Here is a 23,709-nt window from a genome sequence, read left to right on the forward strand (position 1 = left end):
ACAATTAAATGGCTAGACAACAAGCATAAATAACAAAAAAGCTCCTACAACATGCAGAAGAATTCGTTGGACACGTCCAGATGATTTTTTTCTCTCTCTCTCTCTTTCACTCACGCGTCCTGCGCTGATTAACGCTCATTTGTTAACATGAACCGAATATCCACTAATGGAATTCACATGTTGCGACATGACTGATTATGTACACATTAGACGACTGATTTGCAATTCTGGGTGTGTGCCCTCGTATTTACCTGTGTGTGTATGTAAGAGAGTGAGTGTCATGTCCTTCACTTCGTCACCTTAAGCTTCAAGCCGAAATACCAGTTTTCTCCACAGGAATTTTCTAGAAAACAATGTCAGCCTTTTTGCACCCTTGGCAAACCAGCTAAAGGCCTTGTGCATGTGTGTATTGCACGTGTCCTGGGCCACACTGCCAAAGGACTTGGCCTGACTAAGCATATTAGCGAGCCTGCCACATGCCGAGCTGCGCTAATTGCCAGTCGCTTTGTCCTGCTCGACTTGGCAAAGTAATTTTGCGTACTCGATAATTTACTTACGGCAAAAGGATGCGGCCGTAATTATGGTGGCACATTTTTAAATTGTTTAATAGCAATGAAACATAGTTTAAAGCAAAATTAGGCAGCTCAGTATAAAAATACGTGTGCTTTCGAAAAGCTTTGAAAATTTCATTTCCAAAAATCAATCAAAATCAATAAAACAAAATACAATGCTAGTCAATTACCAAACTCTTCTCAAAATACCTATTCATAAGCGGATTGCTGAAGTTTGTTAGACCTAAACAATATTAGTCTGCATCTCAATTTTTCATTTAAACGAGTTTAACAAGAATATAAATTTAAATTTTCTGAGAAAGTAAATACAAAAGATAAAGTGTAAGGCCCTGCGCTATTTTTTGCATAAGCTTTACAGAAACTACACAATTGACAGTCTATATAAACTCTTGAGCATTATACCAAACATATTATATCTATTTTAAGATCAAAAGCAGACACGCAAATTGAAAGCACACTATTTTTCTATTAAATATTTGTATGATGGCTGGCTCTTTGCCATGCCATTCGCACATATGTATATTGGTGTGAGTGTGTGTGTGTGTTCAGCTTAGCGCTAAATTAAAAGCTATACAAAGCGTGACTTTAGTTGGCTCTGGTGTCATTTCTGGCTTAATTGAGCGTGTAACAAGTGAGTCTTGTGCTTTTAGCAGCACACATACGCACCGTATGCCAATGCCAATTACTGAGAGAAAGATATGCAAACATATCCAGATAGCAACCCGGGAAGCTGGCAGCTCTTGCCACGGCTTGCACACATGTTCTGTCACCCGTTGGCTGCATTTGCCAAAAACATGTGCTCTCCGTTATATGTTTTGTCAAAGTTTATGTTGGCTGGGCAGACTTCAACCCACACATAGTACCATAGACAACATTTGGTTGCAAGTGCAACAAAGTGCCCAGCCTCATAAACGGCTAATTGTAAGCCAAAATTATGGACCCATAATGGTGTGAATGTGTCTACTTTAAGCCCTGCAGGATTATTCACTGAGTGGTTACCACAGCTCGCCAGAATCTCGAACGACTCGAGCGAATCGCTAGCGCTGATTCCATTCGTTTCTTTGCTCTTCCCTTTCATTTTTCACTGAGCAGAACGGAAATCAATCAATTTCCTGCGTAGACATTGCAATTTAGATTCTCTTTCGGTGCACCTTTTGTATTGTAAAGAAAATAAAAAAGATGCCGCATAAAGTCCGAACAAAAACAACTGAAAAAGAATCTTAAACTTAAATATTACATCGTGCGGTCAATTAGTCACCGCAAAAAAAGCAATTAATGCCAGCGTAAGTAGTTAATGTTAACTAGACTCGTTAATAAAAATACATTTACAAGTAAGAGTACCGAGTAAACTGATGACTCATGTGGCCTAATAAATGCACACCTGCGGATTACGACATCAGCAATACCTAGAAACAATTAAAATTATCACTCTCAGCCAAAAGCCAATTTTGAGTGTTCAGTTTGGAAATAACCTGTACCTAGGTCTGAAGAATTTTAACTGAAAATCAAGGAGAATTTTCGCTGTTGAAATGAAAGTTAAAATTATTTAGTTATGCCTTTTATTGCTCATTTTAGAAAGGGTATACAAATTATTTAAACAAAAATATATTAGTTATGAATTGTTTACGACGGCTTTTCACGGGTTGACGTATTGACAACATAATTAGATGTCGCACTATTATTAAATTCGCCTTCTAATAGGCCATTTCTCACGCGGCCAGATTATGGGTTGGGTTTTCTTGGTTTCCTCTTCAGTAACGCCGCCAGCTCTGTGTTCAGTTCATTTATTTCTTATACTTTCTGTGGGACCATTTCGACTGCGCCTTCTCGTACCTGAAAAAACATCACGATTGCTACCCCTATCTTCGTGAAGTGCACTGCCAGCTTTTCTATTATCCTGTCTGTGACTATCTCTGCTGATAGATCTAATGCGACTTTCAACACGTTTGCCATTTGTTCGACGTAGCCCATAATTTCTATTATTAACATGATGCGGCCCTTGGAGAACATGTATGGTACTACCTCCACCAGCCGGCCGATGTGACTTCTTAGAAGCATGTCTAGCCTTTAATCCCACTTCTTTGGACTCGGTTTCACTCTTTTTCCTCACATTGCTTTCGCCTGAAAAAAAAGTAAATAATCAAAACCAAAGTCCTAGCATTAATCCTTATACATGCTGTTTGCATACCGATTGAATAAGGAGCAGGCAACATTGCTTTCCCCGCCGCTTGTTTGTCCCCTAAAGCATGTTGGTGTGATACTCCGCTAGACATGTGCTCATCATTATATTGGCCTAAATAATTGGATAATACATCACATCGATACAAAAACACACATTTTACTTGCCATTAGTAGCCAGAACAATGCATGAAATAAACAACAGCGAAAACAGCAACAGTAGACCCATCATGGACGCGTTTCAAATGACTCCCAATCGGAGTGCTCAGCTCTATTTATGGCAACCGATCGATACGGTTTACCATAATAAGATTTATGGCAAACGAATTTCGCCAGCTGCGCGCTCTCTCTAGTAACAATTGTGCACTACGAACTCACCCACACAGCTCCACATGGGAGTATTTACCTTATTTTCATAGAGTACCTCCACAGCAAAATATTCAATCAGTCCAACAACTAGAAGTGAGAGTAATATGTCTTTTAAGTAAAGGAATTCTTCGTGTCGTCAAAAGAGCGATCCTTACAATCTATTTATACCATCGCCAATAATCCAAAAATCAGTCATTGCACGGCTGGATAGTCCGGCGATATAGTCCCAATATAACAAATATTGTTGTGTTCAACGTTCTTCATCTGCGAATGACTAGATCAGCTCAGGAGCAGAAGAAAGTGATTAAAGTTAATTTGTGTTTGGATGTTGGTGAGAATTCAAGGATTTATAAAAACCCAAACGTTGGAAGCACGCATCTTACCTTCATTTCAGCCAGTTTGGATCCTATACACACCCTTTGGTATAGATCTTACCTGTATAGAGCTTAATTTTAACGCAGTCAAGCGTCGAAGTCCACTTTCCCTAGAACATATTTAGCTGCTGGTTCATTTCCCTTGGGACTTTGTTAACGCTGCTATAAAATATTTGTTTATTTTATTTTCGAAATATGTTTCATGGCACATCAAAATCTTAATAAATGCTAAGAAGTCATGATGAGCTGCCCATCCACGGGGCTATCAAAGTCGTTGCTCGAGTTGACAAGCTTCGAGCAGCTAGAAGGAGCTGCCTTTTGCCCGGCATTCCCAATGGATTTTGCAGTTGCTCGTGCGTGTCGACAAGAATTTCAATTTGCAAACAATAAATTTGAACAGCCAGTGGCTCCTTAGAGAGCGGAATGGAGTGGAGTCGAGTCGTTGCCAGTCAAGATGCGGTCCAGGCACTCTTTATTAAAGAATAAATATATTTTTATTTTTGCTTTCCTGCGAGTTGCAAGTGACAGTTTGGCAGCTTGGTAAGCAGTGACAATGCCATTGATTTGAATGTGCCTTGGCACAAGAATTTGATTTGAACTAAGCCGACATTTTAATATTGGATTACCCACTGTTAGCTTTAAGCTGATTTCGTGTCTGCTTCATAAGCGCCAGACCTCGAGCGGAAGTGCTGAGCAAAAAACGGAAATGAATCAATTTCCCCACGGCAGACTATAAAAAACTACAAAGCACTTGAATACGAAACACAACGCAACTATAAAGTTTCCAATTAAAAATGGCGCCGAGTTAACAATTGCAGTAGTTCCTTATTCTTCTAGCTTTTCCTCATAGGAGTCACGAACCTCTAAGACTTCTCTTTTGGCTTCAAGACAATTAGAACAAATAGATATATAATTCTGTCTGCACAGATGAAAATAATTATGCAACCTTAAAATTTGGTTTACTTACGGCAAAGTAGTATTTCAAATAGGTTGTCATCAGCAGGCTGAATATTTGAAAACAATAAAAAAAGTTGTAAAAAATATTATGTGCTTTTTAAGCAATAGTTTATAAAACAACAGTGTTTTCAAGTCGAGCTCGAAAAATTAAAATGTCGGTAATTATAAACTGCGCTGGCTACATGGCGCTTGTTTATGAGGCATCCGCCGCATTCCTTACCATGGTTCAGATGGTAAACTTATCCAAAATCATGAAGGTAAGCAAGTCTAGGCCATAACCAAGCGCTTCTCAATGATCTTTACGCTCAATAGTTCGATATGGTGGATGTTATGATATTGTTTGGGGGCATGTGCAAGATTTTCTGCTTCGGAGTCTTGGCAGTTGGCATCATTAGCGTAAGCAGTTAATTTGGTATACTGATGAAGTTCTTAGTTCTTAAAAAGATCTTCAATAAACAGCGTCACAGATTGATGGTGAAAATCTGGTTACTTATGGCCTATGCCCAGATACAATGGGGAGACGTTGGGAAAATGTTTTACAATATGTACGAATATGTGTTCAGCGATAAATACAAAAGCAAGCAGGAATTTATGCAGGAGATATCTGATGTATATGGTTCACTCATTGGTCAAGTACTGGCTCGTATCGGCATCATATTGATCGTCTATAGATTCTTCAAGTCCCTGGAAGTCCCCATTAAAATTGTCAAGGTACAGCTTGACCCGAAAGCAGCCGAATTGAAGGCCAAGTGATGAATTAAATGTTCGAAGCAAGATTTTTATTGTTTGTAATAAGTATTTGTTAAATTAAAATAAGAAGTATGAAAAGCGCAGCAAGGGATTGCCTTTGATTTCTTGCTCCTTGGGCGAATTTGTTAAATTCCCATAAATATTGTAAATAACGTAAATGAAAGAAAATTCAATTGCTTAAAAAGTCAACAAAAATGGGTTAGATAGAGAGTGGCATGCATGAAGGTGGATGTTACTTGCCCATTGTTAGTAATGAAATCAAAATGTTGGTCAGGGCCTCAATGGCATCGCCTGATAGCAGTTCCACGATCCAAAGACCGACAAAGACCACATCGAATATAAGTCCGCCAAAGCACCAGAGCAGCCAGAACAGCAGCAGCTGCGGCTTATGCTGTGAAAGCCGCTATCAATCGATGCCGCATTATAAACAAGTTTGAGCACTACGCACCAATATAATGCCAGTAACCATGAGCATTGAAACGACTATCCACACATTCAATAGGAGCAGATAAATCCACAGCATCCAAGGGCGTACCCTGTTGCCATAGAGCGCTGGAAATGTTTGAGGAACAGTGAGAAATCGCAGGCCACAACGCGCCTCCCTTAAACCGCGTACTTGCCACATGTCCCCGCTGCTGTTCCTTCGAGTCGTCAGCTGTTGTCCTGCCGCCGTTTCTTCGACACAGCATGTAAATAATCATCAGCTCAAAGAAGATGGCTCCAGTGATGTCCATGCAGCCAATGGCCATGCCGAAGCCGTTCAATGCGCTAACCATTTTCGCTTTGCATAGATTTGTTTAATTTCTTTTGCCTATTGTTCGCTTCACTCTTGACAAGAAAAACTTAAGCTTTAAACTGCTGGAACTGCAAGATTTTGTGCCAGCCAGGGGAGTTATCCATACAGCCTAGCCTGGCTGCGTGCAAAATGAACGCGAAAAAAGAAAATTATATATGACATCAGGGAAGTCACACGTGTGTGTGCGTACGTGTGTACGTGTGTGCTTGTGTGTGCTTACCCACCGCACGTATTTCATCAGCCTGGCATTATAAGTATAAATGTATATGTAAATATGCGCGCATTTTTTGCATAAATAGACAAGAGTTCGCTGACTGCCAAGTCAGCCCCTAGACTTGCGGCAGCTTCGAGTTGTGAGTTTCTGTTTCCGTTTCCGTTCTTTTATTTTATTTTTTTTTTTTTTGTTTTTCGTTTTTGCCACTGTGCAAATTATTTTAAAAGGATTTTGTTTTTAACATTGCCAAGTGGATATGCGAGTGTTGCGTGCGTGTTGTGTGCATATTAAATGGTATAATTTTAAAGTTGCTCGCTGGCTAGTCAAAGCCAAGATGCTAAGTGTTATCCATGCTATCGAAACAGAAATACTTATTTAAGTTGACTTTTAAGCAGATCGTTTATAGGCTGTCCATAAATAGCATTGACTGTCCACGTATGCTTTATTACCGATATTTTAATATCTGTTATTAATTTAATAAAATATGCAATTTATAGAATCGTACTCTATTTTATACTCCCTCTATTTACAATGCACTTGTATAAAAAAATATAACTCAACTCAAAACAATTTAATGGACATTCGCATGCTTTCTATCGCTGGCTGCGCCGTTCGTCTAGCTTGAAAGGCTTATAAACGGCCCGCTTTGGTCCGCAGGTGTAGGGACTATTGTAGTCCCTAGTTTGCAATATGTGGCATCTGTAGGAATGGGAACTTTTGTGGGTCGATGCGGGACAAGGTTGTGGCTCTGGTTTTGGCTTCGGCTTTGGCTTTGGTGATGGTGGTGGCTGTGGGTGCGGACATTCACAAGGAGGCGTTTGCTGAGCACAGGGATTACATTTCGCTACCACCTGATAGAACTGATAGATAATGAACGCAAAAATGGTTTCAACAACTGTAGGACAAAGGCAGGATAAACAGAGAGCCGGCAGAGCATTTCATATATAGATGTTCCTTACATAAACCAAGGCATAGAACCAGACTATTGCTTGCAAGGCCTATCTGAAATGTGCTCTCGCTCAGAAAAGCATAAATGATCAGACAGGTCTCCACAAAAATGCCCCCGCATGAGAAGATAAGCCAATACCGGACCAGATCCGATTTACGCTGCAAAGCAATATATTAATAGGGTCTTGAAATGATGAGAATTTGATATTAACTTACCCTATAGATGCCTGTGAAAAGCAGACCAATCAATGTCAGCCAAAACAGACCAAAGCAGACCGCAAATATGGTTAGCCAGCTCAACTGTTAAGCGAAATCTATAAAATACCCGCATACTATGTCAAATGGGGCTTACATGGGTGAAGAACTTGCAGAGACTGAGCGCAGCAAAGAGAACACCGCAGAGCAGATCGAAAACGGCTATGGCATAGGCACAATATAGGAGCGAGTCTTTCTCCAGCTGCATGACGACATTTGTGAGGCTATCTGAGAATAGAGCACCAAAAATGCTTGGCCTACTTTTCAACGGATTTGACAGAAGGGCATGTTATAGTTGTGGAAGGGTCATTAGACTTGACCCCTACGGAGCTTGCGTTGCAGCTCCTTAAAGGCAGCTTTCTCCTCTCTCTTGTACATCTTCCTAAGACGCTTGCGCTCCCTGCGTTGTGTGTCATTGCTACGGGATGTGTCTTTTTTGTTCTTAGGATTGCAACCGCCTTTAAATCTGGGACTACACAATGGTATCCACTGTTCATGCTCTATCATATCCAAATAGAATATATAGATAATATACACAAAAGTCATTTCCACAGCTGTAACAGGATATAGCTGTATAGCATATAACTTTGAAAAGCGGTTGGAAAACGGTCTCACCCAAGCCTATAAACGGCATTAGGGTAATCCGGACGCCCTCCCAATTTATTGAGACGGCCAGTGTTAATCCATAAAGTAACAGAATCGCATCCAGCATAATGCCGAAGCAGGTGAAGACCAGCCAGTAGCGCACATAGTTCAACTGACGCCGGTAAATGCCCAGTAACAAAATCAAAATAATGCACATCCAAGCAATGGAAAAGATGAGCGCAGCCAGCGACGTCCAGTGACTCTATAGATTGGTGGCACTTACTTGGCTGAGCCCCATACTAAAGCCACATGACTTACGTGTTGTGCATATAGCATACCCGAGATACTCGCAAAGAGCACCGCGGAGATGAGATCCAGTACTGCAATTGTATAGCTGCAAACTACCAAATAGCCATCAGAGGAGCCGTCCATTCTCATCCAGCAAACATTTCAGCTGTAGTTGAAACGTACGGCAAAACTGTGCACTAAATCAAAGCTGTAATGATTATAAGCACGTAGTTTCAATAAGGGGGAAGGCGAGAAGGATTCCATTGCCAACCCTGCTTCTTAATCAATGCCATTTGATTGCCAAGAGCTGAGGATTCGCAACAGTGTAGCTGAGCAACACAGACCAAAAAAAATATATGCTTCTATTCATATCTAACAAATAAATATGTACTCTGAGCTGCAAGCCGCAAAAAAAAGAGAGGTCGTTGGTTCAGTTTTCGATTTGAACTAGCTCACAGTCTTAAGGTACGTTAACCCGGATTTATTCATACTTGATCCCGGCTTTTGATTCAAGCCTTGGTGTCATACATTTTATATATTGTAGAACAATTCCATTTTGCTTCATCCATCCTTTGAGAATGCGCCCTGTTAATTTGTAAAGTGAAACCAACCTTCTTTATATACAACCTTGCAATCACATAATTGTTATATATGAGCTAAGCACATCTTTGAAACAGCATATATATTAATATTTTACATTAAAATTGACATGTTGTTTCATAACGTAAGCCCACTGTGCATTCGCTGCGCTGATTTGTGACGAGTCTTCTGGCCATCATTCATTTACGGCATTTGTTTTGTCAGCCGCTGCCTCATGGCCGTTTTGAGATTAGATTTTGCCTCATTGACAACGTGACTCGTCCAAGTTAAAGTTTCCTGATGGAGCGACCATGGCAAAATAAAAATAAGAAAAAAGACATCTATCAAATTCAATTATTATCTTTGTGCTGGTAGAAACGAACTGATTTTTGCATTGTGTGTAAATGCCAATCGGAATCTATTATCATTATATAGGTACATATATACGTGCATTTGCCTTTTTGCGCAGAGATGTTGGAATTCATGCATTTGTAATATGGCTATAATGAACTTGTTCAGTGTATAAAATATATGTTGAGACTTAGTGTCTAATCCGTTTATCCTTATAAGATTCTTTTTCTAAGCTATCGCGCAGCGTTTGCGGCGTATCGAAATTTGTCTCATCAGTTTTGTCATTATGTTTTAGTAATTCAAAACCTCGACTTCGATTGCTTGAATTTTTAACTATTATTGTCTTGGCACGTTTTCTATTGCACAAGAAAATATTATTCACTATTAAAGGCTGTTTGGCTTACATATTACTTTTTTGGCTTTTGAGTTCTAGAATTTGCAGAGCTTGCCTTTTGATGATTCGAAGGCGCCAGTTCGATCGGGTGATCAGTGTTGGGTTGATCCTGCTTTTCACGATCGGTAGATAGCATAACTATATTTAAACAGTATCTGTAGACAATATAAATGCACAACCATTCAACAACTGTAAAAGTTTAGTTTTTTTTTTTAAGAACCACATTAAAAATAACTCCGTAATCACCTATACCGAGATATAGAAGAGTAAACTGTATTATTTGTGGCCATTGGACATACTCGGAAATTGAAATAGTCCAGACGAAAAAGAATATGTCAACGATAATTCCAATTATCGAAAAAATCAACCAGCAAATTATTAATCGGAGACGCCGCTATAACTCATGAGAAATCTTTCATTGATAGAAAGTTACAAATTTGTTGTCCAACTAACATACCTTCCAGAGGCCCACAATAAGCAGAATTACCATCAAAATCCAAAATATCGATCCCGCGAAGGCAACCATTGTGTAAAGATTTACCTGCGGGTCCAGATAGTTATAAATAGACATTATATACATCATTTCAGTGATACAGACATTCAATACCAATAGGCTGGTGGACTGAGCCAAAAAGTAAATTGACTGAGCAAAATCGAACAAGGCAATAAAATAACAGATTTGCAATAGACTTATTCCAATCGGGGAATCACACTCATCGTCGATTGGTATGTTTTCTGATTGTTGATCTTCCATCTTGAAGGCCTTTAATATGTTAATGTATAAAATAGTACGACATTTTTGTTTTGTATATATTCAAAATATATTTAATGGGCGCAGGCCATTCTGCCTACTAAGATGAACTTAAATTAACAATGTTGTAGGTTTTGACACTTAGAATCTTAAAAAGAATAATTAGTTTTATCTCTTATTTTTCTTTTCTGATTTCTTCTTCTTCTTTTCCTTCTTTTTGCTCTCTATAAATTGTAAATATAGTATGTTTTTTTTTGTTTATATAGAAATTGGGTTATAGAAGAGTTATACGTATTACTCTTACCTTTACAAGCCTTTTTATCAAGCGGCTTCCTTGACTTTTTCTTTCTACCACGTTCGGGCTCATCGACCAATCGACACGGATCCATAATCAAATAGTACCTGTATACCACGTATATACAGGTGATCTCGATAACTAAAATGAAAATATGATAAGATATGTAACACTGTGAAACAGAATCTCACGTACAAATTCCCACAAATATAATGGTAAACTCTTTCAAGTTATCCCAGTCGATTGTTACAGACGACACGATTCCCCAGATCAAAAATCCTATATCCGCGAGAAAGCCAATTATAGAAAAGATAAGCCAGGCTTTAACAAATACAGGACGTCTCTATATGATGTAATTATTATTACAGACTTTGATTATCTGAGTTAAATTTAACCATTGAAGCAATTTCTACGCACCTTCCACAGACCCACAAGAAACAGTACCACCATAAGCACCCAAAATATAGTTCCCAGTAGCGCCAATGTTGAGAACATATTGAACTGATTTTAGGACTGTCTTAAAGGCCTCATAGATTTAACCAAATATCCGACTTACTTACTCTTGTGACCAATGAAATGGTCGCTTGGAGAACAAAAAAAAGCGCATGCGCTAGATCGAATGTGGCAATGGCAAGACATATTTTCCACAAATGTTCATGTAGGAAATGCGCTAGTCTTAAATTTATTTGTCCTTTCTTCGATTTTTTCTTTTTGTTTTTATTTGCGGCCATCCTTCAGGGTCAAATAGTGGAATTTTAGTTATATTTATACAGGTGAGTGCTATCACAAAGCACACGAATCTAGTTGTCAAAAAATAAAACTTTATAAGGTAAAAGACACCACTTATTAATACTTATTACCACTTGTAAGAATTGCATCATTTCATTTCGATTTTTTATAGTATTTGCTTTACAAGAAATTCTTTTCGTGCATATTTCAGAAGGCTAATGTGAGAAAACGGGTGAACGATTAGTCAATATGTTCAATAAAATGAAAATTTGTAAAAGCCGCTAAAATTTCAATTTAACATATGTACGGAATACAGAGCAGTCAACTTAAGTTGACCATCTGTTAATTAGCATGGCTCCAACAGCTGTTTGTTCCACTAATGTGGCAACGCTGGCTATATTAGCAGCTGCGCTGTGTTTAACAACTCTGTACTAATAATGCATATTGTTCGGACCTCCACTAGTGCATACTTAGATTTTTGCGGTGAATTTATAAAAATAAATATTCGTATCACCATCAAAACGTAACTGAGAAAGTTTAAAAATGTAGTTATTACAATTCATACAAAACAACAGCTTATGCAGCAAACCGCGCGAAATATGAGGCGTAGAGCATGCAAGTCGTCCATTATGGGCGGCACCCAGAGCCATTCCAGAAGACATATTAGAATACATCCACCTTTGTACGCAATCGTCCGGCAAAGTGAAGCCCGTGTAAATACTTTATTGAGTCCTAACAACCGGAGGTGCCTCAGAAATTGCTTAAGGATCCGGTCATGCAAAAGTGTTCACTTTCACGCAGGGAGGGCGAGGGCTTTATACAAGGCACCATGAATGGTAAAGCTATTACATTGTCTAGGACCAAGTTGCGGGCTGGGGCTGATGAGCCAGTGGAAGATTCGTCTAGCACCTCAGCAGCAGCAACGGCAGCCGCCGCACTCGCAAAGGGTGCCGCTGCAGCTGTTCGATTCCCCGAGGACATTATTAACTTTTCGAGGAGATTGACAAGGAAGAGGAGGATGAAGAAGAAGCCTATGGTAGAAAAACGCTGCATTGAATACAATCATCTGCTGCTGCCAGAGTATGATTATCGCAATGATTCCAACAATGCTGATATTAATATTAATTAACCAGGAAATGAGCCTGCGCAAAATGTTTGGTAAAAGACGAGCACGCCAAACAAAGCGTGATCTGGTAGGTTTCCCCGTTTAATACATAATTCAAACTGACAAAACTATATACTTATTTTATTCTCTGATTGCTGACAGGTGAACACCCATCTTTGTGTCAAAAGTGGGCTATACTTGTTCTGATTTGCCTGCTCCGAAAGGGCCATTAGGGATGCCATTGCATGAATTTTTATACACAGTCGCCCCCCAGGATACAATGGAGATGCGCTATGCGCTAGATATCTTAAAGGCGTGGACACAGGAACTGACCTAATATACATAACATAAAAAAGGAGACCTAGCCCCTGCAGTTGTTGCTGTCTGTCGGCGATTCAAGCTGCGAGGATGAGGAAGTGGCGCTGGCGGCACAACAAAACGCACGGGACTGAGCTCAATGTCAGGTGGAAATGATGCCCTCTACAAGAGAGTCGTTTAGAGGATAATTGTCTGCTTACAGCTTTATTAAAGTATTTCAGTCTGATAATATTGATTTTCTTATCAGATTAGAATTTTCTTCCCAATATAATGGAAAAATATAAACGCGGCTTGAACTTAAATTTTAACATTTGTGACGCAAATTCAGTAATTCATTTAATGTAACATGGCTGAACAGCTGTGGCAACGTTTACATGGAGGAGCCGAACTGTTATTAACAGCACTGCTCACTGTTAATTAAATGTTGACCGTCTGTAAATTAACATGAATCCAGCAGCTGTTTTTCACTGATGTGGCAACGCTGGCATGCAATAGCAGCCGCGCTGTAGTCAACAGCACTCCACTTGTTGTTCGGACGTCCACTAGTGCAGAGTGATAACTTTTAGTGCGCTTAAAAAAGAAAAATATGCCTATCATTATCAAAACGTAAGTAAAATTGAAAGTGAAGATAACGCAATATGTTTGAATACGGTTTAAACAAAGCTACATAGCTCATGTAGCAAAGTTGCCAGTTTTCGTCAATGTTCGCGCGTTTTTCTTTTCTGCGGTTAACTTTCCAACACTGCAAACAGCTGTTTCATTATTGAAGCAAAGTTTCACCGAAACAATATTTCACAATGGGGCCGCCAAAAAAATCAAAAAAGGACCGTGGTGCGAGCGATAAATTTGGTAAGCACATCACCAGAGTAACCCGATTGCGTGGTAAAACTGAAACGACTTCACAGCTAAGAAGCGTCGCGCGGAGGATGAGGCGTTCACCCAGCTGGTGGAAGACAATGACAGCATGGACAACGCCAGTGAGTCGGACGGAGTGCCCGGCGCCGCATCAAAGAACGCCGAAACCAATGATGAGAACATCAACACAGACGAATACGGTGCAAAAGATTATCGCAGCCAGATGCAACTGCGCCCAGATCACGCCAATCGCCCATTGTGGGTGGCACCCAATGGGCACGTGTTTCTTGAGTCCTTTTCGCCGGTCTACAAGCATGCTCATGACTTTCTCATTGCCATCTCGGAGCCAGTATGTCGGCCGGAACACATTCACGAATACAAACTGACGGCCTATAGCTTGTATGCAGCTGTGTCTGTAGGACTGCAAACACACGACATTGTGGAATATCTGAAGCGCTTGAGCAAGACCACCATTCCAGAAGGCATATTGGAATTCATACGCCTTTGTACGCTCTCGTACGGCAAAGTGAAGCTTGTGCTGAAGCATAACAAATATTTTATTGAGTCCCCACATCCAGAGGTGCTGCAGAAATTGCTTAAGGACCCGGTTATTCAAAAGTGTCGACTGATACGCAGCGAGGGCGAGGGTTTTATACAAGGCACCATGGATGGTAAAGCTATTACCCAGTTCGGCACCAAGTTACCGGCGGGGCCTGATAAGCCAGGGGAAGATTCGGCTAGCACCTCGGCAGCAGCAACGGCGGCCGCCGCACCCGCAGAGGGTGCCGCTGCAACTGTTACAGTACCCGAGGACATTACCGACTTCTACGAGAAGATTGACAAGGAAGAGGAAGATGAGGACGAAGCTAATCTAAAGACAGTATCATTTGAGGTATCGCAAGAAAAAATTGAGTTAATACAAAAACGCTGCATTGAAATCGAGCATCCGCTGTTAGCAGAGTATGATTTTCGCAATGATACCAACAATCCAGATATTAATATTGATCTGAAGCCAGCAGCCGTTCTGCGTCCATACCAGGAAAAGAGCCTGCGCAAAATGTTTGGCAATGGGCGAGCCCGCTCGGGCGTAATTGTACTGCCGTGCGGCGCAGGTAAATCTTTAGTAGGTGTCACTGCTTGTTGTACAGTGCGTAAGCGGGCATTGGTGCTGTGCAACAGTGGCGTGTCAGTGGAACAGTGGAAACAGCAGTTCAAGATGTGGTCCACGGCAGATGATAGCATGATTTGCCGGTTTACATCGGAGGCTAAGGATAAACCTATGGGCTGTGGCATATTAGTTACCACATACTCAATGATTACACACACACAGAAGCGTTCATGGGAGGCGGAACAAACCATGCGCTGGCTGCAGGAGCAGGAATGGGGCATCATGGTGTTGGACGAGGTACACACCATTCCCGCAAAGATGTTCCGCCGTGTTCTCACCATTGTGCAGTCCCACTGCAAACTTGGCTTAACGGCTACGCTACTGCGTGAGGACGACAAAATTGCGGACCTCAATTTTTTAATTGGTCCCAAGCTGTACGAGGCAAACTGGCTAGAGCTCCAAAAGAAGGGCTATATAGCACGCGTGCAGTGTGCCGAGGTATGGTGTCCCATGTCACCGGAGTTCTATCGTGAATATCTAACCACCAAGACGTCTAAGAAAATGCTGCTCTATGTGATGAACCCCTCAAAGTTTCGCAGCTGCCAATTTCTAATAAAATATCATGAAAAACGTGGCGACAAAACTATTGTCTTCTCTGACAATGTGTTTGCCTTAAAACACTATGCCATCAAGATGAACAAGCCGTTCATCTATGGACCCACATCCCAGAATGAACGTATACAAATCCTACAGAATTTCAAGTTTAATGCCAAGGTATGTGAATAATGAATGCATCAGGACAAAACCGTACCCTCATTTTATACTCTGTTTGGTGATTAGGTCAACACCATATTTGTGTCCAAAGTGGCCGATACCAGTTTTGATCTGCCCGAGGCAAATGTGCTCATTCAAATTTCGTCGCATGGCGGCTCACGTCGCCAAGAGGCACAGCGTTTGGGTCGTATTCTACGCGCCAAAAAGGGTGCCATTGCCGAGGAATACAATGCATTTTTTTACACGCTCGTTTCCCAGGATACAATGGAGATGAGCTATTCGCGCAAGCGCCAGCGTTTCCTTGTGAATCAGGGCTATAGCTACAAGGTTATAACACATCTTAAGGGCATGGACACTGAAACCGACCTAATGTACGGAACACAGGAAGAGCAGGGCCAGCTCTTGCAACTGGTGTTGTCTGCCTCCGATTTAGACTGCGAGGATGAAAAAGTGCCAGGCGAACCGGGTTATCGTCCCAGCGGTGCTGGTGGCACGACAAGACGTATGGGCGGCCTCAGCTCAATGTCAGGTGGTGATGATGCCATCTACTATGAGCATCGACGCAAGAACGTCGGCAGCGTGCATCCTTTGTTTAAGAAATTCAGAGGATAATAGACTGTTTACAGCTTAATAAAATTATTTCATTCTGATTGTATAGTGTTTCTTTAAATTCTCAACTTGGAATTCTCTTTTTAACTAAAAACAATCCTATATCGCCTAATTGAAATTCTTCATTTTAGTTCCAGTGCTGGCGCTGGCGAATGGGCCATCATTGAGCTGCAAGGTGATCTAGAGGTGCGCAGCAATCAAAGCATGCACGATCAGTTCATAGGTGATCTGTACTACAACAAATATGGCCAACCTGTAGGTTAAAGTATTTGATATAAGGCCTTTTAAAAGATAATATATGTAAGGATAATTTCATCTTTTTCTGATGATTTTCAGATTCTAATCATAGGTCATCATATACTGCAAGGACGCGAGCAGAAGCTGGACAAACCGTTTGCAGTGCTGGAAAAATCAAAGACTAATGAAGGGCAGCAGCTGCTGAATATAACAAATGCAACGCTGGAAGCAAGCGCTTTAAATGCCACCGCAGGAGCCGAACGTACTCTACTGGATGATACAGTAGCACTCGAGCACAAGAGTCGTCAACGAACCGAATATACGGTGCGTGCCATATGTACAAAGAAGCTAATTTTCAAATCGCGACCCAAACCAATTATAGCCAATGTGGCGAAAACAGTTTAAGCATGGATCAATATATAGATATTTATTTAGTTGGATATATCATTTTGGTGGAATATAAATGTAAGTATATTTTATACGATTTCCATTTCTCGTTCGATGCCAACAAATTTGAGCTGCTCAGTGGGCCCGTATCTGTAGTCAAAGAAGAGTTCTTCTCCTGGCTGTATGGCCCGCTTAGCGAAAATCCCGATACGATGATCGCCAGTGACCATCATGACCTTGGCATAGCAATTGGGATTGATCGAATGATTGGCAAATCGAATCTTGTTGCCTTTGCGTGTGGCATCCACAACAAAGTCGTTGTTCAAATTAAACAAAAATGAACACATGTATTTGTCATACACCTTGCCACGACGATCGGCCTCGTCCTGCGAGATTATCTCGCCGCAGTACTCCGATATGAATTCATTTTTCTGTGCTCCCTCCTTAAGAAAAATGCCCCAGCCGGCAATGTCCGAGGGGGCCATCAGCAAATGTTTATCTGCAAGGACCGAAGTTAAGCAAAACTTGGAATAGTTACTGGGACGACAAGCAACTTACGCAATCCACGCTGCACGCAAACATTCTTGCAAGTGATTTTTGTCAGCTTAAATTGATCGGCACCGCAGGCTTGACACAAATCAGGATCACACTCTCGTACAGCCAAATAACAAGGACATTGCTTGGTGTTGCACTGGGCCTTGCAACGACAGCCTGGGAAACGATTCTGGCAATCGCTGCTGCAGTTGCAGAACTTCTCGCAAAAGTTCTGCGTCTGTATGCAGGAGCAATTCATGTCGCAGGGACCGGCGTGGTCGCAGGGTGTGTAATTGTACACGTGGTTCGATGACGAGTCTTTCTTCAGCTGTATTTTGCGACAATGCAGCGACCATAGGCGCTGCTTTTTCTTCTTCTTCCGCGGTGGAGTAAAGTCCTGACGCAAATCCTCAAAACTAAACTCGGCGGCCTCCTTCTGCGCAAACTCGTACACCTGACGGCAGGTCTTCGTGAGCATATTATGTGCAATTGCACAATAATTTTTTAAATACACCTTGTGCAGCACTCTAAAGAGCGCCTGATCGGCGCCAGTCCATACGCACTGCGTGCTGGTGATGTTCATCATGCCAGCTGGATAAAAAGACATGTTAAAGCAAGCAGAATTCGGAATGAGCATTCGATCTGCAAAATGTATTTTATTTACCCATAATAGAGTTGATCTCCGCGCTATTGACAGCTATGCCATTATCCTTGCCATTCTCGGGGTTGAAATCCTTGTTGCTAAACTGGCTATTGCTATCATTACTGTCCTCGGAGCTGGCCTCGTTGCAGGAATCTATAGGCGGCGTTTTGCTATCAGCTGCTAGCTTCTCCTTCATGCCATCCTGTTAGCATGATAATTATATTTACTTAAATGGTGAACATCATTAAAATGTACAACTCACAATTAACATGTAACAGGAATTGCTGCAGGGCTCCACAAAGGTCTTCAATTCCGGATAGCGACGCTTTTGCAGGTTGGGACCAGCGTGTCCCTGCAAACCTGTGAATCGAAAATCCAAGTTTTAGCACAACTGGAATCAGGTCTTATCTAGAGGACATGACTATGAGACGCTTGGGGTTAGAGCATGAAACAGATACGTTACATAACGAAGGATGCAAAAGCCGCATGAAATGAGGCGAGAAACACCAAGAAAATTTTGATACAAGACATTTTTGCCGATTTCCACAGACATAAATAATATATAAAAATATAGGAAAGATTGATGATGATGTGGAGCAAGGCGACATTTGGGCCTAGGCGGCATGAGTGTGTGTGCGTGTGGTTATCGAAAACAACAACTACAACAACGACTCACCCTGTACATGGTGACCTAAATTGCAGTTATTTTTTTTTTTACAAAATTTTAAGAGGTTGTTTAGACAAAAGAAATGTTTTGCAACAATTTTTGTTTGTTTTCCAAATAAAGAGAAAAAGCAAAACAAAAGGTTATTAAGAGCAACCCAACTGGAGGCGAAGCACAAAGATGCCACTTACGATGCAGGAAACAATCATATTTAAAGCAGCGTCGACAAAACAATGTGTGGAACGAGTGCATAGTCCGCTCGCGTGAAACGCTCTCCGCCTTGGTGCCATCGATGTTAGGCGTGCATTCCTGCGGACGCTCGGGATCCTGATGTTCGGTAAGCTCGATGTATCTGAATGTAAGAGCACGTTTAACATACACACAACAAAGATGTAAGCACACAACACACTTTTCCTTTAGCTCCTGAGGAGTGCCTTTGTCCGGAAAGTTGGCGCTGATTGCCTGAAATATGATAGGTGCTGGAAACGGTAGCTTCTCCTTAACTTTCTCTACTTTGCACTTTGTGTCTGCAATAACTGCAACTGGCACAGCCTCCTTGTCTTCAGTGGCAGACGAAGAAGCTGCTGCCGTTGGCTCTGACGATGTCGTGGTCTCTGTTTTCTCATCTTCCTCCTTTAATTTTGGCGCGGTTGGTGTTTCCGTTTTGGCAGATGGACTCGTCACTGTTTCCTCCAACTCCTTACTATGCGAGCGCATCAAGGCATGTACCAGCTCCACAAATATGGCATCATCCATGAATGATGGATCCTTGTCGCCGTGCACCTTGCCATCGTAGTTCTTGATCAGCTCTTCTATGAACTTGCCATCCTTGTCAAGCACCTCATCACCCATATATGGAATGTTGTGCAGCACAGTCTCATCCTCGACCATAAAATTTTGCTGAGTGGGCGCCCATGTGTACATTGTGGGGATGGGCGTTACGGCGTTGATCACACAAATGGGCACACGCTGCGGGCCACTGTTGGAGCCATTGTAGCTGGTAACCTCAGCTCGCTTCACACAGTCAACGTGCGGTGGATCATACGGTTTTGCCTGCCACACTTTCGATTCGCAGTACAAATCCTGCACATTGTGGTTGTGCTCATCCCTGAATGAAGTAAAGCGCAAGGCAATTAAATAGACGCTAAGCGACACGTTTTGCCGCACAGCTTGTTTACCAGTTTTTAATCCACGCCTCCTTAATTTCATCAGCGCGTTTGTAGCGCTTTTGCTGGCGTATCTTCATGTACTCCAACTTGACCAAGCGTTTCCATTCTTTGCTGCTCATATTTAATCAAGAAATTTTTTCAGCAAATTATTTCTGGCGGACTCGGTTAGTGTTTGTAAACGTATTTGATAGCGAAGTGTTGCGATATGATAAAATGTAGTGTTAGGAAGGAACAAAGAACAGCTGCTAGTTGTTTACCTAGGCGCATTTCAATATTACGTTTAGTATATAGTATTTATTTTTGGGTATTAATATTTGGCATTATTTAAGATCAACCTCAACACAAAAACAAATCAAATGTGAAATCTTATCAAATTAAAGGAAAAAAATTACACAAATAAGCTGGACAATTTCAAACACATCAAAACAGCCACGAGCATCGAGGAAATTGGCGCGATGGAACCATCAGCTTGCGAAGATTTGAAGGCATTCGAACGGCGTCTTACCGAGGTGGTTTCATCGTACAGGCCATCCACGTTCCGCTGGCGTAGTAAGAACAAATCATTCCTTGTCAAACTAAGCGCATTTACCACCTAATGAAAATTACCTCTAATAGTTATACTATCTGCATTATCGGTATGCACGGCTATCAGTGCCTGGTACTGGCTGAGAGATCCTCGCACAACCGTTGTGCCGCTGACGGAATCGCTCTGGATACACCCCATCTTTACCGTGGCCACAGTCACATTGATAGTGCTCTTCATTTTGGGCATACAGAAGCTAGTTGTGGCGCCGTCGATAATCACGTCGCGCACACGAACGGTGCTCACAGATTTTGCCCTCGACCTGGAGCCACACACTGGAAAGTTAATATTAAAGCCTCGTCAATGTAATAACAACGGCAACACATGAAGCTGTATACGGATATTAATTTCATTTTGCCTTGCCCTACTAATACAATGACTATGATGCATACTTCCAAGATGATAGCTTTTTCGCATCCAAAAACTTAGTTTAATTCATACATCAAATTTAATTGTTTAAGTACGCTTCATTTGGTTAAATTATAAAAAAAGAAAAGCTCCATTGTACATATACTTGTTCGAGCTCTTATTTCTTTCTGCAATCAACCAAAACAAAATTAAATATGTATCATTTCGGAACGCCATGGAACGTCTTGAAGAATCAAACGACTGACAAGTTGCAGCTCAACAAATTGACGAAATAAGCCAAAATTGTTAATGACAAATATGTAGGCCCTAGCTGGTGAGTATTGCCTTATTTTATCAAACATATAGTTCAATAATTATTTAATGTTCACTCAAAATCCTTATGGACCTAGACAGTTATCACGATTATCACGATGCAAATGAAAACTGCCGCTTAATGATTCGCCTACATGGGAGGTTGGCGGGGTTAAGCCTTTTACGGCGCGTCTCAGTAATGGGGTCTGCCAGAGCGACCGTAATAGGCAATTTGTTGGCGTTACGGTTTCTGAACAATTTAATTTGATATCCAACTCTTGGACGCCCAAGCACTTGCAGGGATTGGTGTAATTCCACCAAAGGAGAGCATATCATGCGTGTATAGGGCAAGCCTTGCGAAACGTCATCTATGATATTCTACCGCAGAATTTGGCAGCTTAACGACTACGCTGAAGCAGAAGCTAAGGATGTTGGAGTATGGCGCTGGGAGATGAGACTTCAGCTTTAAGAGAAGGTTCTTATTCCGGACCTTATAGAATGCCTGCTCGACTTCCATGGAGCGCCTTAACGGAGTTTTCTTTATGCACAGCCGCCTGCAATCTGTGTTTCAGAGCACGGTCGACCGCTCGATGCAGGGCCGTGTTTCTTTCTTTCGAGAACCAATCGTGTGATACATCAAATCGCAATTGCACATTAGCTCCGGAGCATTAATTATCTTTGCAAATTATTTACCTAATTAAATTTACACTTGTTCAGTTAATGAAAAAGCCGAGTTACTTTTGTGACTTCGTAATTCCAGGTGTTTTAATAATAAAAACCTTATATAAATACAGACCCCCGGGTACTGCAAAGTTACAAAAGCCTCGCAGCCATCATCCAAATCCAATGATGAAGATTTTCTTTCTGATCGTTATCCTCCTGGGTGTTGTTTTCAGCATGTCAGCAGGCAAGATGAAATCAAGCGAATAATTTTTGTAGTTTTTACCATTGAAGTAATCAAATTGTAGCGGAAACTGACATCACTGGGATGCAGACAACCACGATCCCAGAAGGAGCAAGGATCGTGCGCAGCGCCGCCTTTGAAGAAGTCGAACAAGAGCAGAAAAAGGATGAACCAAAAGGTTGTTGCGGCTAAACAGTACCTCATTGGCATGGTGATGGTGTTGCAGGATACATAACATGTCTCGTATTATCAATAAAAAAGCAATATTTTGAAAATCCATATGCATGTACTTTTAATATTCGACAGCAATCCTGGAGTTTGATTTTATGAATATTTTATGAATTCGCATATTTTACTTGAGCTTAAGGTTAGGAGCTTCGGGCTTATCAAAATTGCTTCGTATATTTTTGTATAAGAAGAGGACTCTTATAAGAATATCGTCTATTGCTGATTCTTCTTTTAAGATGCCTGGCAGATAGCATGAATGCTATAGATAATTGCAGCTACTAGAAAAATTCTCCTGTGGATTTATTTTAAGCTACTTGTAACTTGACATTGCATTATTTTTAAAGCGAAAAAGGATTTTCTATACGCGCCTTAACATTGATTTTTGTAATGGAAATTTGTACTGTATGACGCAGGGCCTAGTCTTCCGATAGCCCCACTCCATGAGGAATGCATCCGATATCAAACGAGTTTTGTATAGACATATATCAGATAAATGTATATTCGCATAAACCAGAAAGGATTCCTATACATTTATTCCCTAATAGCAAATGTCAAATCCCACCTAGTACAGGTTTGGAATATGAAAAAAATTACATCTTGATTTGAAACTAAGGAATATATATATCTTCCTTATCATTGAATCAATGTTTTTGAAGACCAACAAATATACAAGACGATACGTTACATAGGAGTCTTTATATGTATGTAGGAAGCGCCTCGAAATCGGCACATAGTATAAACTTTAAACAAGATCTGGATGTTGGAAGGGAACCATATAGTATGATATTATCACAAATTGAATAATTGGGCTAAAATATAAATATATATATATATATACAAACAAGGCTTGCGAACTGAACGTAAAAGCATGGCTTTAGCTTCAACCGGGAAAATCCACCGAAGATTAACACAATTCATTATACTTACATTGCAAGGGCATAAAACAAAACAGAATTTGTCAACTGTTTTGTTAATGAATGCATGTGATTAGTTGCTTATTACTAACGCCAAGTGTTTGTTGGCAAAAGGGCTTATTGGAAAATCGTTATGTAATCGCGGTCAACAAGTATAAATACTTACTCTCGCCCACTGAAAACAACAGAAGTCACTTGACCGTCATCCAAGCTCAATCATGAAGATATTCTTTCTGCTCGTACTCGTCCTGGCTGTTGTTTTCAGCATGTCAGCAGGCAAGTTAAAATTCATCGAATAAGTTTGCAGTTTCCAACCAGTCAACTATTCGAATTTCAGCTGAAACAGCTCCTCCGGCACATCATGGACATCCGAAGTTCGTGCGCAGCGTAGCCGCCGATCCACTCAATCAGGGTGAAAATAAGGACGATGTGAAGGCCTGTTGCGGCTAAGCAGCTTGCCAGCGATGTGGCACGGCTCCTTGGGAATGGGCAGCAAAGCGTTCTCAAAATAAAGAATATTATTTAAAAATCAATATGAACAGACTCTTAAATCAGACATAGCGCATTATGATTCCTAGGCAACACATGAAGACATTTAACTATATTTGAATGAACCAATATGTATCACCAGG

At 41.0% G+C, this 23,709-nt stretch overlaps 11 protein-coding genes and 1 non-coding gene across 26 annotated transcripts; 5 read left to right on the forward strand and 7 right to left on the reverse strand.

The window, feature by feature from the left end:
- Window positions 1-2,114: 2,114 nt before the first annotated feature.
- LOC26530642 (uncharacterized) lies at window positions 2,115-3,569 on the reverse strand. Of its 5 annotated transcripts, none has more exons than XR_011416523.1 (5): window positions 3,555-3,569; window positions 3,275-3,383; window positions 2,919-3,206; window positions 2,761-2,865; window positions 2,115-2,693 (listed from the first exon to the last, which is right to left on the reverse strand). It is a non-coding gene; the product is annotated as an uncharacterized protein (transcript). The 5 variants fall into 5 exon arrangements; XR_011416521.1 differs by having other exon boundaries at window positions 3,275-3,393; XR_011416522.1 differs by having other exon boundaries at window positions 3,275-3,402.
- Window positions 3,570-4,491: 922 nt separating this feature from the next.
- Window positions 4,492-5,283, forward strand: LOC6624020 (uncharacterized). The gene is made up of 3 exons (XM_002047812.4): window positions 4,492-4,707; window positions 4,763-4,846; window positions 4,910-5,283. Exons 1-3 carry the CDS (start codon window positions 4,603-4,605, stop codon window positions 5,201-5,203), a joined length of 483 nt encoding a protein of 160 aa, XP_002047848.1. The 5' UTR covers window positions 4,492-4,602; the 3' UTR covers window positions 5,204-5,283.
- Window positions 5,219-6,124, reverse strand: LOC6623908 (uncharacterized). 2 transcript variants are annotated; one of them, XM_070208659.1, is made up of 4 exons: window positions 5,817-6,124; window positions 5,649-5,752; window positions 5,441-5,591; window positions 5,219-5,376 (listed from the first exon to the last, which is right to left on the reverse strand). In XM_070208659.1, exons 1-4 carry the CDS (start codon window positions 5,974-5,976, stop codon window positions 5,258-5,260), a joined length of 534 nt encoding a protein of 177 aa, XP_070064760.1. In that variant the 5' UTR covers window positions 5,977-6,124; the 3' UTR covers window positions 5,219-5,257. The 2 variants fall into 2 exon arrangements, with proteins under 2 accessions (XP_070064760.1, XP_032290838.1); XM_032434947.2 differs by lacking the exon at window positions 5,219-5,376 and having other exon boundaries at window positions 5,391-5,591.
- Window positions 6,125-6,715: 591 nt separating this feature from the next.
- Window positions 6,716-7,645, reverse strand: LOC6623953 (uncharacterized). The gene is made up of 4 exons (XM_002047814.4): window positions 7,511-7,645; window positions 7,375-7,458; window positions 7,170-7,317; window positions 6,716-7,105 (listed from the first exon to the last, which is right to left on the reverse strand). Exons 1-4 carry the CDS (start codon window positions 7,619-7,621, stop codon window positions 6,804-6,806), a joined length of 645 nt encoding a protein of 214 aa, XP_002047850.2. The 5' UTR covers window positions 7,622-7,645; the 3' UTR covers window positions 6,716-6,803.
- A 77-nt stretch (window positions 7,646-7,722) lies between these two features.
- LOC26530955 (uncharacterized) lies at window positions 7,723-8,593 on the reverse strand. Its single transcript, XM_015176185.3, has 3 exons — window positions 8,317-8,593; window positions 8,029-8,260; window positions 7,723-7,967 (listed from the first exon to the last, which is right to left on the reverse strand). The coding sequence occupies exons 1-3, from the start codon at window positions 8,434-8,436 to the stop codon at window positions 7,723-7,725; spliced, it is 597 nt and encodes a 198-aa protein (XP_015031671.1). The 5' UTR covers window positions 8,437-8,593.
- A 358-nt stretch (window positions 8,594-8,951) lies between these two features.
- Window positions 8,952-10,372, reverse strand: LOC26531569 (uncharacterized). Of its 6 annotated transcripts, XR_011416518.1 has the most exons (6): window positions 10,209-10,372; window positions 10,068-10,151; window positions 9,857-10,004; window positions 9,628-9,799; window positions 9,249-9,572; window positions 8,952-9,162 (listed from the first exon to the last, which is right to left on the reverse strand). XR_011416518.1 is itself a non-coding variant. In XM_015176278.3 (5 exons), the coding sequence occupies exons 1-5, from the start codon at window positions 10,362-10,364 to the stop codon at window positions 9,407-9,409; spliced, it is 717 nt and encodes a 238-aa protein (XP_015031764.1). In that variant the 5' UTR covers window positions 10,365-10,372; the 3' UTR covers window positions 8,952-9,406. The 6 variants fall into 6 exon arrangements, 5 of the variants coding, with proteins under 5 accessions (XP_015031764.1, XP_015031763.1, XP_032290168.1 ...); XM_015176278.3 differs by having other exon boundaries at window positions 8,952-9,572; window positions 10,218-10,372; XM_015176277.3 differs by having other exon boundaries at window positions 8,952-9,572; window positions 9,863-10,004.
- Window positions 10,373-10,442: 70 nt separating this feature from the next.
- Window positions 10,443-11,652, reverse strand: LOC26530686 (uncharacterized). 3 transcript variants are annotated; one of them, XM_015176151.3, is made up of 6 exons: window positions 11,517-11,637; window positions 11,217-11,456; window positions 11,074-11,157; window positions 10,852-10,999; window positions 10,666-10,797; window positions 10,443-10,585 (listed from the first exon to the last, which is right to left on the reverse strand). In XM_015176151.3, the coding sequence occupies exons 2-6, from the start codon at window positions 11,385-11,387 to the stop codon at window positions 10,530-10,532; spliced, it is 591 nt and encodes a 196-aa protein (XP_015031637.1). In that variant the 5' UTR covers window positions 11,388-11,456; window positions 11,517-11,637; the 3' UTR covers window positions 10,443-10,529. The 3 variants fall into 3 exon arrangements, with proteins under 3 accessions (XP_015031637.1, XP_070064759.1, XP_032290169.1); XM_070208658.1 differs by lacking the exon at window positions 10,852-10,999 and having other exon boundaries at window positions 11,213-11,456; window positions 11,517-11,652; XM_032434278.2 differs by lacking the exon at window positions 11,517-11,637 and having other exon boundaries at window positions 11,213-11,337.
- An 82-nt stretch (window positions 11,653-11,734) lies between these two features.
- LOC138911157 (general transcription and DNA repair factor IIH helicase/translocase subunit XPB-like) lies at window positions 11,735-13,193 on the forward strand. Its single transcript, XM_070208660.1, has 3 exons — window positions 11,735-12,465; window positions 12,519-12,578; window positions 12,653-13,193. The coding sequence occupies exons 1-2, from the start codon at window positions 12,161-12,163 to the stop codon at window positions 12,523-12,525; spliced, it is 312 nt and encodes a 103-aa protein (XP_070064761.1). The 5' UTR covers window positions 11,735-12,160; the 3' UTR covers window positions 12,526-12,578; window positions 12,653-13,193.
- Window positions 13,194-13,276: 83 nt separating this feature from the next.
- Window positions 13,277-16,825, forward strand: LOC6622186 (chromosome transmission fidelity protein 8 homolog). Its single transcript, XM_002047817.4, has 3 exons — window positions 13,277-13,414; window positions 16,286-16,409; window positions 16,491-16,825. Exons 1-3 carry the CDS (start codon window positions 13,395-13,397, stop codon window positions 16,794-16,796), a joined length of 450 nt encoding a protein of 149 aa, XP_002047853.2. The 5' UTR covers window positions 13,277-13,394; the 3' UTR covers window positions 16,797-16,825.
- LOC6624107 (ATP-dependent DNA helicase hay) lies at window positions 13,408-16,200 on the forward strand. The gene is made up of 3 exons (XM_002047816.4): window positions 13,408-13,657; window positions 13,714-15,545; window positions 15,612-16,200. The coding sequence occupies exons 1-3, from the start codon at window positions 13,606-13,608 to the stop codon at window positions 16,155-16,157; spliced, it is 2,430 nt and encodes an 809-aa protein (XP_002047852.1). The 5' UTR covers window positions 13,408-13,605; the 3' UTR covers window positions 16,158-16,200.
- Window positions 16,798-19,985, reverse strand: E(z) (histone-lysine N-methyltransferase E(z)). 2 transcript variants are annotated; one of them, XM_015175101.3, is made up of 8 exons: window positions 19,798-19,985; window positions 19,029-19,727; window positions 18,811-18,971; window positions 18,632-18,646; window positions 18,218-18,315; window positions 17,977-18,157; window positions 17,337-17,903; window positions 16,798-17,277 (listed from the first exon to the last, which is right to left on the reverse strand). In XM_015175101.3, the coding sequence occupies exons 1-8, from the start codon at window positions 19,905-19,907 to the stop codon at window positions 16,868-16,870; spliced, it is 2,241 nt and encodes a 746-aa protein (XP_015030587.1). In that variant the 5' UTR covers window positions 19,908-19,985; the 3' UTR covers window positions 16,798-16,867. The 2 variants fall into 2 exon arrangements, with proteins under 2 accessions (XP_015030587.1, XP_002047854.1); XM_002047818.4 differs by lacking the exon at window positions 18,632-18,646 and having other exon boundaries at window positions 19,798-19,984.
- A 121-nt stretch (window positions 19,986-20,106) lies between these two features.
- On the forward strand, window positions 20,107-22,214 carry Cnep1r2 (CTD nuclear envelope phosphatase 1 regulatory subunit 2). Of its 2 annotated transcripts, none has more exons than XM_002047819.4 (4): window positions 20,107-20,337; window positions 20,404-21,053; window positions 21,130-21,938; window positions 22,000-22,214. In XM_002047819.4, the coding sequence occupies exons 1-2, from the start codon at window positions 20,244-20,246 to the stop codon at window positions 20,697-20,699; spliced, it is 390 nt and encodes a 129-aa protein (XP_002047855.1). In that variant the 5' UTR covers window positions 20,107-20,243; the 3' UTR covers window positions 20,700-21,053; window positions 21,130-21,938; window positions 22,000-22,214. The 2 variants fall into 2 exon arrangements, with proteins under 2 accessions (XP_002047855.1, XP_032290171.1); XM_032434280.2 differs by having other exon boundaries at window positions 21,134-21,938.
- Window positions 22,215-23,709: the final 1,495 nt, after the last annotated feature.

The sequence above is a fragment of the Drosophila virilis genome, chromosome 3 (genome assembly GCF_030788295.1).
Source record: "Drosophila virilis strain 15010-1051.87 chromosome 3, Dvir_AGI_RSII-ME, whole genome shotgun sequence".
In the NCBI taxonomy this organism is placed as follows: domain Eukaryota; kingdom Metazoa; phylum Arthropoda; class Insecta; order Diptera; family Drosophilidae; genus Drosophila; species Drosophila virilis.

What these genes read in the sequence shown, in the direction of transcription:
- LOC6624020 (XM_002047812.4), top strand. Translation starts at nt 4,603, where the DNA reads ATGTCGGTAATTATAAACTGCGCTGGCTACATGGCGCTTGTTTATGAG. An exon ending in ACTTATCCAAAATCATGAAG is followed by an intron (nt 4,708 to 4,762) that starts GTAAGCAAGTCT and finishes TACGCTCAATAG; the next exon opens with TTCGATATGGTGGATGTTAT. An exon ending in TGGCAGTTGGCATCATTAGC is followed by an intron (nt 4,847 to 4,909) that starts GTAAGCAGTTAA and finishes TTCAATAAACAG; the next exon opens with CGTCACAGATTGATGGTGAA.
- LOC6623908 (XM_070208659.1), bottom strand. Translation starts at nt 5,976, where the DNA reads ATGGTTAGCGCATTGAACGGCTTCGGCATGGCCATTGGCTGCATGGAC. An exon ending in GCAGCGGGGACATGTGGCAA is followed by an intron (nt 5,753 to 5,816) that starts GTACGCGGTTTA and finishes AAACATTTCCAG; the next exon opens with CGCTCTATGGCAACAGGGTA. An exon ending in GATTTCATTACTAACAATGG is followed by an intron (nt 5,377 to 5,440) that starts GCAAGTAACATC and finishes TGACTTTTTAAG; the next exon opens with CAATTGAATTTTCTTTCATT.
- LOC6623953 (XM_002047814.4), bottom strand. Translation starts at nt 7,621, where the DNA reads ATGCAGCTGGAGAAAGACTCGCTCCTATATTGTGCCTATGCCATAGCC. An exon ending in TCTGCAAGTTCTTCACCCAT is followed by an intron (nt 7,459 to 7,510) that starts GTAAGCCCCATT and finishes TTCGCTTAACAG; the next exon opens with TTGAGCTGGCTAACCATATT. An exon ending in TTTTCACAGGCATCTATAGG is followed by an intron (nt 7,318 to 7,374) that starts GTAAGTTAATAT and finishes ATTGCTTTGCAG; the next exon opens with CGTAAATCGGATCTGGTCCG.
- LOC26530955 (XM_015176185.3), bottom strand. Translation starts at nt 8,436, where the DNA reads ATGAGAATGGACGGCTCCTCTGATGGCTATTTGGTAGTTTGCAGCTAT. An exon ending in GTATGCTATATGCACAACAC is followed by an intron (nt 8,261 to 8,316) that starts GTAAGTCATGTG and finishes ACCAATCTATAG; the next exon opens with AGTCACTGGACGTCGCTGGC. An exon ending in AATGCCGTTTATAGGCTTGG is followed by an intron (nt 7,968 to 8,028) that starts GTGAGACCGTTT and finishes ATCCTGTTACAG; the next exon opens with CTGTGGAAATGACTTTTGTG.
- LOC26531569 (XM_015176276.3), bottom strand. Translation starts at nt 10,364, where the DNA reads ATGGAAGATCAACAATCAGAAAACATACCAATCGACGATGAGTGTGAT. An exon ending in TTATTGTGGGCCTCTGGAAG is followed by an intron (nt 10,005 to 10,067) that starts GTATGTTAGTTG and finishes CATGAGTTATAG; the next exon opens with CGGCGTCTCCGATTAATAAT. An exon ending in TCTTCTATATCTCGGTATAG is followed by an intron (nt 9,800 to 9,856) that starts GTGATTACGGAG and finishes AAACTTTTACAG; the next exon opens with TTGTTGAATGGTTGTGCATT.
- LOC26530686 (XM_015176151.3), bottom strand. Translation starts at nt 11,387, where the DNA reads ATGGCCGCAAATAAAAACAAAAAGAAAAAATCGAAGAAAGGACAAATA. An exon ending in TTCTTGTGGGTCTGTGGAAG is followed by an intron (nt 11,000 to 11,073) that starts GTGCGTAGAAAT and finishes TACATCATATAG; the next exon opens with AGACGTCCTGTATTTGTTAA. An exon ending in CATTATATTTGTGGGAATTT is followed by an intron (nt 10,798 to 10,851) that starts GTACGTGAGATT and finishes TTTTCATTTTAG; the next exon opens with TTATCGAGATCACCTGTATA.
- LOC138911157 (XM_070208660.1), top strand. Translation starts at nt 12,161, where the DNA reads ATGCAAAAGTGTTCACTTTCACGCAGGGAGGGCGAGGGCTTTATACAA.
- LOC6622186 (XM_002047817.4), top strand. Translation starts at nt 13,395, where the DNA reads ATGCCTATCATTATCAAAAC. An exon ending in ATGCCTATCATTATCAAAAC is followed by an intron (nt 13,415 to 16,285) that starts GTAAGTAAAATT and finishes TCTTCATTTTAG; the next exon opens with TTCCAGTGCTGGCGCTGGCG. An exon ending in ACAACAAATATGGCCAACCT is followed by an intron (nt 16,410 to 16,490) that starts GTAGGTTAAAGT and finishes GATGATTTTCAG; the next exon opens with ATTCTAATCATAGGTCATCA.
- LOC6624107 (XM_002047816.4), top strand. Translation starts at nt 13,606, where the DNA reads ATGGGGCCGCCAAAAAAATCAAAAAAGGACCGTGGTGCGAGCGATAAA. An exon ending in TGGTGCGAGCGATAAATTTG is followed by an intron (nt 13,658 to 13,713) that starts GTAAGCACATCA and finishes ACGACTTCACAG; the next exon opens with CTAAGAAGCGTCGCGCGGAG. An exon ending in ATTTCAAGTTTAATGCCAAG is followed by an intron (nt 15,546 to 15,611) that starts GTATGTGAATAA and finishes TTTGGTGATTAG; the next exon opens with GTCAACACCATATTTGTGTC.
- Cnep1r2 (XM_002047819.4), top strand. Translation starts at nt 20,244, where the DNA reads ATGGAACCATCAGCTTGCGAAGATTTGAAGGCATTCGAACGGCGTCTT. An exon ending in ATCCACGTTCCGCTGGCGTA is followed by an intron (nt 20,338 to 20,403) that starts GTAAGAACAAAT and finishes TACCTCTAATAG; the next exon opens with TTATACTATCTGCATTATCG.